The sequence below is a fragment of the Macaca mulatta genome, chromosome 11 (assembly GCF_049350105.2).
Source record: "Macaca mulatta isolate MMU2019108-1 chromosome 11, T2T-MMU8v2.0, whole genome shotgun sequence".
NCBI lineage: Eukaryota > Metazoa > Chordata > Mammalia > Primates > Cercopithecidae > Macaca > Macaca mulatta.
Window position 1 is genome coordinate 78264597 of NC_133416.1, and position 9912 is coordinate 78274508.

Genomic DNA, 9912 nt, shown 5'->3' on the forward strand with positions numbered 1-9912 from the left:
GACCCATTTGAAATTTCTGATTAGCTGTTTAATGAAACACTGACCTCTGATGTCTTCATAATAGCTATTAGCACTTTCCAGGATGTTTTAATACAATAAAGATATATTTTAACTGTTTCGTAATTTGAAGATTGCTACTGGTTTGAGTGCTTTGGAACATCTTTAATAAAATAGGAGCCTTGCATTTATTAGCATATTAATATTTTGGTTTCTTTACATGTGCCATATATATTCTGTATTATGTAAGGAAAACAATGACTACAGCTCTTTAAAGACAGATATTAGAACTTGGTGGAGAAATAGCTGATTCCAGGTCTGGACAGGAAATAAGCAAGTGATCTGGAACATGTCAAACTAAATACTAAAGAGGTTATCAAAGTTATTAGGACCATTTCAAAAGAATTTCGGTCAACTTGGAAGAAGCTCCTGATGGCCAGAGATCGAACAAATTGCACATCAATAAGGGTAAACATTGTAATGGAGCTGATCTATCATTTCATAAGGATACTTAAAGAAATACTAACTTATCACTGTTGGATAATACTAGTAACTTAACTCATCACTTGCAATCTGGTAAGTAAAGAATAAGAAAGAAGTATTTTATGTCACTTAAAAAATATTAAAAATGGGATACCCAGGTAATGAAACAGTAAATGAGAAATTTCTCCTTATAGAAAGTGCTCCAGCTAATAAATAAAGAAAAGTTGATGAAACTAGAATATCATCACTTTGAACCTCTTAATGAACTAGTGATGGATTTTGGCCCTTGACCATCAATGGCTATGAACGTCACAAAAGAAGGAAACAATCAAACATCCAGTGCCTCCTCATGAAAGAATACACTTATGATTGTCGTGCCAAAAAAAAAAAAAAAAAAAGGACCTTGAATTGTATCAGGCTGCACCACAGGTATGCAAATAGCAAAATCCAGACTGTGGGCAATGTGATAAAACAAACAACACACACCAGTGCATAAAATTTCAGTAGGGAGAAAAAGAGGTGTTGACTGGGGGAGAATCAACTGATTAAAATAGACATGAAATATACATTAACCAATCACAAAGTGTGGACCTTATTTAGATCCTGATTCTAACAGGAACATTTATGAGGTAATTGGAATTTTCAGCCCTGAATGGGCTCAAATTTGAAAATTGATTAAAATTGTCAAATCAATTTAACAATTGATTGTAAAAATTCTTATTAAGTTTTTAAAGCGTAATAATGATATTGTGGTTACTTTTTTTTTTTTTTTTTTTGAGATGGAATCTCTGTCACCCAGGCTGGAGTGCAGTGGTGCAATCTCGGCTCACTGCAACTTCCCCCTGCCAGGTTCAAGCAATTCTTCTGCCTCAGCCTCCCGAGTAGCTGGGACTACAGGCACCCGCCACCATGCCCAGCTAATTTTTTGTATTTTTAGTAGAGGCGGGGTTTCACCATGCTGGCCAGGCTGGTCTCAAACTCCTGACGTTGTGATCCACCCACCTGGGTCGCCCAAAGTGCTGGGATTATAGGCATGAGCCACTGCGCCCTGGCTGTGGTTACATTTTTTCAAGAATTATTATGTTTCAGAGATATATATATACTAAAATGCTTACAGACAAAATTATATATCTGAGATGTGCTTCAAGATAATATGGGGTGGGGGGAGTGAATAGAGTAAAAATGGAGAAAGATTGGCCATCTTTCTGTGGTCACTGGGGCTGGACAATGGAGTTGATTACCTATCCTATCTTCTTTTGTGACTATTCAAAGTTCTCCATAAAAAAAAAAAAGCTAGAAACAAAACAAAATCAAAGAATACAGGTCTTTTTTTATATATCCTACTCCCAATGCGTAATCAATTTAAATATCTCAAGGGAAGAAATGTATCAGAACTAACTAAAAGACTGGCATATATGTAGCATGAGCTACATTTAGTATTTGCAAAAGCAGCCCATTTTTTAAACCTAAAAACAGCCTATTTTTTTTTACCTTCTTTATTTTACTTTTAAAAATATTTAGTTATTTAAAATTCACCAATATATCTATTTGTGCTCATTAGCACTACTGATCATTGAATGGAAAATCAGTCTATACAATAAAGCTGTATTCATGTAGCTAAGTTTAATTAAGTTCATCATTATTTTAATAGAACAGAAATATAGCAACACATAGATATGAGATGTCTGTTTACTAAAGACTTAAACAGAGGTCTACTAAAGAAACAAAACCAGAGTTCTTTCATCCTTGGAGTGGATAAGCTAGCTTTTAATCCAGTATACAAAATACTTTTTTCATTTAAATACTTTGTGCTAGTTCCATTGATTGACATTTAAACAATCTTTAATTGTACTATATATGCTAAAAATGATAAGGTCAATTTCCCAACATCCCAGCTTGCTCTTTTCACACCTTCTTTTTCCATTTTCCAATGACAGATGTCACTTATCAATTTGTTGGTTATGTCTATGTCAATGAACTTTCAAGAGAAACATAACAAATTGCTGAAATACAAATACTGTCAATTAAAAGGTGGGGTGATGACACATCAAAATACTGACTTTAAAATGCCAATACATATATATATCCACTGCCTTAGTTTGATCTTCTTATGATTTAGGAATTTTATCATTTCCCCCTCAAGGTTTTCATGACCCATTTTTTTTTTTTTCTTTGAGGCTCTGAAAATGATCTTTATTGTCCCACACCCTGTGATTCACCTGTTCAAACCCAGAAGTGAAGGGCAGGAATCAGGACCCAGGCTCCGGATGGAATCAGACCATGTTTTTACCACAGAGTCTTTAAATTAGGGAGGCCTGCTTGATATACAACTAAGAATAATTGTCCTTTAGTTAAGGGGTATTTGTTTTCCTTTGTGATTGTTTTTACAGCAATATCAAAACATTTATGAAATGTTTATCCTCACAGATTCTGAAGTGCACTTTTTTGAATCATTGGCTCATTTTCAATTACTGAAATAACCAAAGAAAGAACAAATACATCCAAACAAGTACATGGAAAATATATTTTCCCTCTTCTCCTATTTCTCTAGTGTACAGTCTGTTCTTGTTTACGATATTTATATCAAGATCCCCTTTCTTGCATAAAATTGATAATTAAAAGGAAAACACTTACCCAGAACAAGAAGTTGAAGGTAAACATAGAATATTTTATACAGCCACTCACACCTGCCATTTCGGAAAAGGATTAGGAATCCAGATGCCGTGAATGTAACTATTCGTTACAGGTTTGTCCTGCAATGTGCTCTGGAGCAACTTGCCTGCAGAAATTCTGTACCCACGGCTTCAGAGTGGAAAGAGAAAGCAAAGAAGTAGAAGGAGGAATAAAACGGTTATTAAAGTGGATAAAAAATTAACCCATACATTTAAATATCGCAAAGGCTATCTCCAGGCAAGTATGTTCCTTTGCTTGTCATGGCTCCTGGGGCACTGGGCCAGGATATTTATTATCCTTTCTCAAAAACTGCCTCCTCCAAAGTAAACAGATATCAAGTGAAGGGAGTGGCACTGGATCAGGCGAGAGAATGGCACAGTGCTACTATGTTCTCGGCTTTCAGAAACCACTGCCTGACTTCCCTACCCTCCATTTCAACTACGGGGAAATAAGGTGGTTTTGTTCTGAGTTAAGCGGACATTGTATCTACTCATTTTTGCATTGCATTTTCTCAATACTACAAAATTTCTTCTAAATGCAATAAAATGCATTTAGAAATCTGCAAAATATCAAGGCTTAGACATAGCAACCTGTTATCATGAAACCCAGAATAGTAAAACAACCATTACATGTATCTGCCCTCCAAAACATCTAAATTTACTTCAGAACAATTCCAGAGCTGCCGTAAATGCTCCGCAGAAATTGCAGAGGGAAAGGCAGCCTTGCCTGTGGTGATAAGACCATTTGCTTTTTATCTTTATTTTTTTATGATATAAAGGGAAAGAAATCATAAAGTGGCACTGACTGCCACATTGTGTTCATTTTATAATGTGTAGTCATTTCGATAGCTTGGTTTGTTTTTAAGGTGGACACTGTACTTTCCTTCCTCTGATAAATTATGTCTAGCAACAGCTCTTTTCCACCAACTCAGTTTCTGGATTCCAGGTCCTCTTGGACAAAACATTCAAAATGAGAAGGTGGTCATGGATCAGTGACCATAGATTTTACTATTTGTTTCCAGTGCTAATAGAAGACAGCTGTCTCAGGTAAAGGCAAAATTATCTGACATAATCAGGGAGGTGTGGACTGCTTTGTGTAAACAGCCTGGGTCATGTTAGTTTCCACATCTTGCCTCTCAAAGGGAGTTCTTCTCCCCCTAAATAAAAGAACCCTCTACTTTAAAAGGTTGTTAAGAAAATTGCTCTTTAGAATCTTTGCTAAGTTTTACATGATAAGCAAGCATGAACTCCTTACAAAAGAGAAATATTATTTCTAATTTTCACTGGCATGCAATGTTTTTGAAACAATCCCACTCCCTGACTACAAATACAATATATTTTAATCCATTATCAATAATAATATTTAGTGTTAAAGGCCAAATTTAGGATTAATTCCAAAAATAATGGCTTAATATATAAACCATCACTAAAATTGTTTGTGTTCTGTTTCCTACTAGAAAATGGAAATAGTTTCACAACCTTCTATTGAGATATTCTGTATACAGAATAAATCCATGGCTGAAAGAATAATTTCAGGTTGAATGAAAACCAAAATTGATTTATAGTCCCAGAAATGATTATTTATCAGTTAGAGGCTAAAATTTAAAAAAAGTTACAGATTTAAATGCTGCTTTGTTGACAAGAATATATTGAATACTACCAAATTTTAGTTTGAAATAGATATTTTGGTGGATGCTGAACATCCTGAAAAAGAATCTTGTATAGTCTTTTGTTAAATCACTCTTGAACTCTGTAACACAAAAATCAATGGATATGTTTGTACAAGAGAATTACTGTGTAATAGAACCCCCTAGTCCAATTCAGAACCTATATGAAACAGTTCACTCCTAGAAATTCCTACCCTTATTAATGTTATAATCACACAACACTCTCCCAGGCTGAATTTGTACAGGTATTTTGTATTCCTCTTTCTTTCTATCCAATCACTCTTACTGGTCTGTGTAGTTCCTAAATTACTGTCAAAACTATTTCTTCCATCTCATCCTTTTGCATTTCATTATTCAGTCCTTCATCATTTCTTACTTGAGCTGTGTCAATAGAATGAGAATTAATTTCCGTGGCAGTCTCTCGCAGCTCCTCTCTGCCTTAGCACTTTAAAATTCTTTTTGAGAAATACTTATTGATTAGGTAATGATAATGATGAAAACCCAATCTAAGGATATTTTCCTTTTACCTACAAGATAAAGTACAGATTCCCTAAGGTAGCATTTACAGCACATGGCAAACAAGTCCTCCACCCACTTCCCAGAACTTTGTCCCTCCACTTTCTTCCTAGGCAGCTTCCGCTTCTAGGCTCCATAACCATAGAATTAATTCCCAGGCCTAGAACACACCTTTGGATTTTATGCCTTGTTCCTTCTGCCTGGAACATCCTTTCCCAACTTCTCTATTGCAACATCCCTGTGGAGCCTTCCCTTCCTCATCCTCTGCCCCCACTCTGGGCAGATTTACTTGCTTCTCAGTCCTCAAGCCCATTATTATTTGAACAGACCTTAATCTACAATTGCCACTATGTCACATTTATTTGTGTCTCTCCCCCAGATTTGATTCTATATGCCTGAAAAGCAGAAATCTTACCCTATTCCACCTCTGTACCTACAGTAGCTGGCATTAGAGCTACAGAGATTTGCAATGGCACCCAAGCTCCTCAGAAAGTTCAACTAGTGATTTCCTCATAAGGTTCTCTAGGGAACTACCAATATGCTACCTCTGCCTTTAAAAAAATTATTAGGTAAAGAAAAACAGTTTATTAATTTCAGGACTTGTCAGATCCTTCAACTTTCTAATATTCAAGGAGGTGATAGCAATTCTGAAGTGAATATAATCTCAGAACATATTTTTGAATGACACATCAGGACCGGTGTTACAGAACATACATACATACTTACAGAAGTACAGAAGCACTGTTCTAGACGAACTCTCACTCTTACACCTGAGAAAAGAGCAGCATAGGCAGACTGAGTAGCCTAAGTTCACAAAACTGGTTAGTGACAGATCTCCTTCTAGAAACAAGGTCGCAGGATTATCAGATCAGTATTCTGTCTACTGGCGTCAACTATCTCTTGAGTTCTGTAGTACAGGAATGAGTCATTTACTCATTACTCATTTAATATGTCTTAGATATTGAGAAATTTTCATATAACAGATATTTTAACAGTGGCAGGAGGTTGCAGGGGTTGAAGATTGTCAGTAATAAATCTTAGACCCTGTGAAAGACCAGGCCAGTAAGGAAAGAAATGGATAGTGAGATATTATAAGAAGAAATGACAATCGAGGGGAAGAGCAGAGGGAAAGTCTAAGTAAATTTAGATAAAGTTTTTCTAATGTTGCCATCGTGCCAATTATTATTCCTTGTAGCAAATGCACAGAGTAAGGCAGAATAATGATTCCAATTTGATTAACCATGAAAAGTCTCCATGAGGCAGTCATCAATGAACTAGATTTTCATAGCAGTATGGGAACCCATGCAGGGAAAAGAAAGAGAGAGAGAGATTCCTCATGCTCAGGGCAGAGGAAAGTGCATGAGTAGCACAATCAAATACCCCACAGAAAATATGGTACTTTCTCTAAGTCATCAGGCAAACCAGGCCTACATTTGGGACTTGAACCAGAAATTAAGCACAGATAGTTCATATTTTCATCATGATATCATCTTCTCTTCCATAAGATAATATTCAAAAATTTATTCAATGGATGTATTGAATCCTTACCATATTCCAGGCATGAGACTAAGTGCTGGAGACATAGTAGTTTATGAAACAAGATAAAAATCCCTGCCTTCCTGGGCCTTACACCATGGTGAAAAGATAACTTCTTTGCATTTTTGTTTCCAACATCTTGTTACACAATATATTTGTCCATGGAGTAGACAGTAAAAAAGCAATTCATGTGTTGTAGAGAAAAGATTAGTTTTTTTTCTCATCTTTTATACTCTCCCATCATCACTGTCCCTCTATACTATTTGTTTTTCATGATATTGTTAATAATCAATTCATGTTCTTAAAGGCTAATAGCAGCAATAAAAACATAATGTTGCGATTTCTCTTCCTTATGACTCTACTGAGGGGTGTGTATGTAAGGACATGAGATCATACACTCTGAACAATTTGAGTGAAGAGATTCTGGTGCTTTTAGCATGTTTCATTTTGAAAAACCTTTTTTCTTATTTTTGGAAAGATGGAGTTCTCACTTAGGGGTTTTATGGTCTCTTTTACAGGAGCAGAGCCTTGGCTCTTGTGCTCTAGTCCCATTCTAGCCTTCCTGAGACCAATATTCTTCTTCTGCTTTCATGTGATCCTAATGCTCTGTTTCCTACCCTGTGTGCTTATGCAGCCTGGCTCATAAAAACCTTTTGTGTATTCCCACTGGAAATGCACCAGATAGGAAGCATCCGGTATGGGAAGGATGCCTCTCCTCTCTTTTCAGGACATTTTAAGGCAACTGTCTCTACTTAGAGTATTAATTCCAGCTCAGAACTAAAGTAGGGGTTAAAATTGTCATTGTGCAGTAGTAATACAGTGTTCATAGAAAATGGATACCCAGTATTCAACATTCTTCCTCTTCTATAGATATTTTATTCTAAAATATTAATGACTTGCACCTGGACATAAATTTACCATATAGGACACATAAGGAAAAATATGGAAATGTGTATGAAAGAAACAGACTTTAGATCACCAAAATATGTGAATATAAGGAAAACTGAGGCAAAATGGTGCAGTGATTAAAAATGCAGTTTATAACCATGGCAGATTAGAGGTGCTGTGGCTTCTTATTAGGCCTCACTATGGCATTTATACTCTTTTTACAGCAGATTAAGAGCCAGTTGCTGGGTGGGAACCAGGGTCAGGTCCTTGGCTTGGCAGTCCTGAAGTTCCACTTTGCCAGCCTTTCTAGGGGTGATCTGCTTCTTGGGAAAGATTCACCTTCAATGCTCTCACAGGAGCCAGAACGCCAATTTCCTAGTTTATCATGAGAAATGCACCCATCAGACTATCCATCCAGCATAAGACAGTAGCTGATCAGAACACTCTCTCCCTGAAAAAAAAAAAAAAAAAAAAAGGCAGCACAGAAGCCAGAGCCATACACAGATGGTGTCTTGGGGGATACATTTGGTAATGGAGTCAGTGTTGCCAAGATATGATACCACCCCAGAGTCTAGAACCACCACAGAGATCCAACAGCCAAACCTTCCAGAAACGTTCAGTGGTCTTGGCATCCTCTCTGTAAAATTGCTGTGATACACCGCCAAATTCGTTCTTCTTGAGGTTACCTTCTCTGTACTCCATTCAGTCCCTGCCCGCTCTGTGGTCACATCTATGTCCAGACAAGAGTCCATGATAATTGACTAGGTTTCCATTTACCAGACTGTAAATACAATTTAGTCCTGCTTCCAAGGTCACATTTTAATTGCATTTTAGATACTCCTAAAATTCTTCACTCACACAAGATTGATCACGTGGTTCATTCCTATAGATTTTACTAGTTGATTTGTCAGAGGTTGATCTTATTTTTCTTCTCTCTAAACCAGGACTCATGCCAATGCACAGGCTGCAATACTCAACAAGAAAACGAAGAATACAAAGCAGGGCTTTGTAATCACCACGTCAGGATCATTGAACAGCCCATTTTTGTGCTTTATTATTTGCCTGGCTGTTTGCTTTTGAGTTTAAGGTTTAAATGCCAGCCTGCTTTTCTCCGAGTTCTCTCTGAATCAGTTCTTTGTTTGCCAAGTTCACAAGGTACACATTAACTACTAAACATGATTAGGTTCTAAGTTAACAGTGGTTAAGAGGTAGGAAAGTGAGTGGAGCCCACCAATACAGAAGAAAAAAAAATAGACTAGGATGGTGATATTAAACACTTGTATGAGACATCAGCTTCTCAAACTGCAGGAGCCAACAAAATGTTACACTGAATTTAACACAGCCTTATTCCATGACTGGTCAGAAATAAATATAGACACTTTACTCAAAATGCTAATTACGATCTCACAAGTGACTAATTCCAAATTACAAAGATTTATTCAACCTCACACAGTGGGAATGTATTGCATGGTATTCTGGTTCCCCAGGAAAAATAAAGTAACAGGAAGTCATTGTAAAAGGTCATTTATGAGGAAATCCCAAACCTCCATTTCACACCTTTGTAAGAAGCAACAAAATGTATCCCAAATAAGCTCAGGTAGAAAATAACTCAATCTCTGGTGTGAAGGAATTTCTCTGTAGTCACAGAAAGGGATATTTTAGGTTTTTCTTGAGTCCTTGGAAGACTTCATTTTCACTTAATGTGAGAAGAAAACCAAAGACAGGGATATCCCAGGAAACCTGTGGCTGAATGCCTGAACCATGGTTCCCAAAAAGAGAGAGCAATGGCCTGACTCCATTTCCTCACTGTTGTCCCAGATGAATGGACCATCCCAATTTTAATCATATCAAACAAAAGTGCATGTCTTTAAAGATACAATATCCAAATGCAGTCTTTCCAGAATTCAAGGATGGAATACACCATTCCTCTGAGAATTCTCTTTTGGTTCGTTTCTCCATTTATCATCAGGCATTAAAGCGTCCTTCCTTGACCTTCCTAGTAATTACTTACTTATTAATATCCTGGTTGATTCAGAAATTGCCTCACCTGTAAAGCCCAAACATGTGAGAAAGTCAGTTTTTTAAATTTTTTAAATTAGGCTACCCTTGAGGGTTATTCAAATACCTTTAGGTCAAACAAAGCCCAGAGATTG

At 36.6% G+C, this 9912-nt stretch overlaps 1 protein-coding gene across 1 annotated transcript in view; it reads right to left on the reverse strand.

Annotated features, from left to right (window-relative positions):
- Positions 1 to 3603, reverse strand: part of TSPAN8 (tetraspanin 8) — a 38343-nt gene extending 34740 nt beyond the window's left edge. The window contains exon 1 of the mRNA XM_028829725.2: positions 3115 to 3603. Coding sequence (XP_028685558.2) covers positions 3115 to 3174 — 60 coding nt within the window. The 5' untranslated portion in view covers positions 3175 to 3603. The remainder of the gene's footprint in view (positions 1 to 3114) is intronic.
- Positions 3604 to 9912: the final 6309 nt, after the last annotated feature.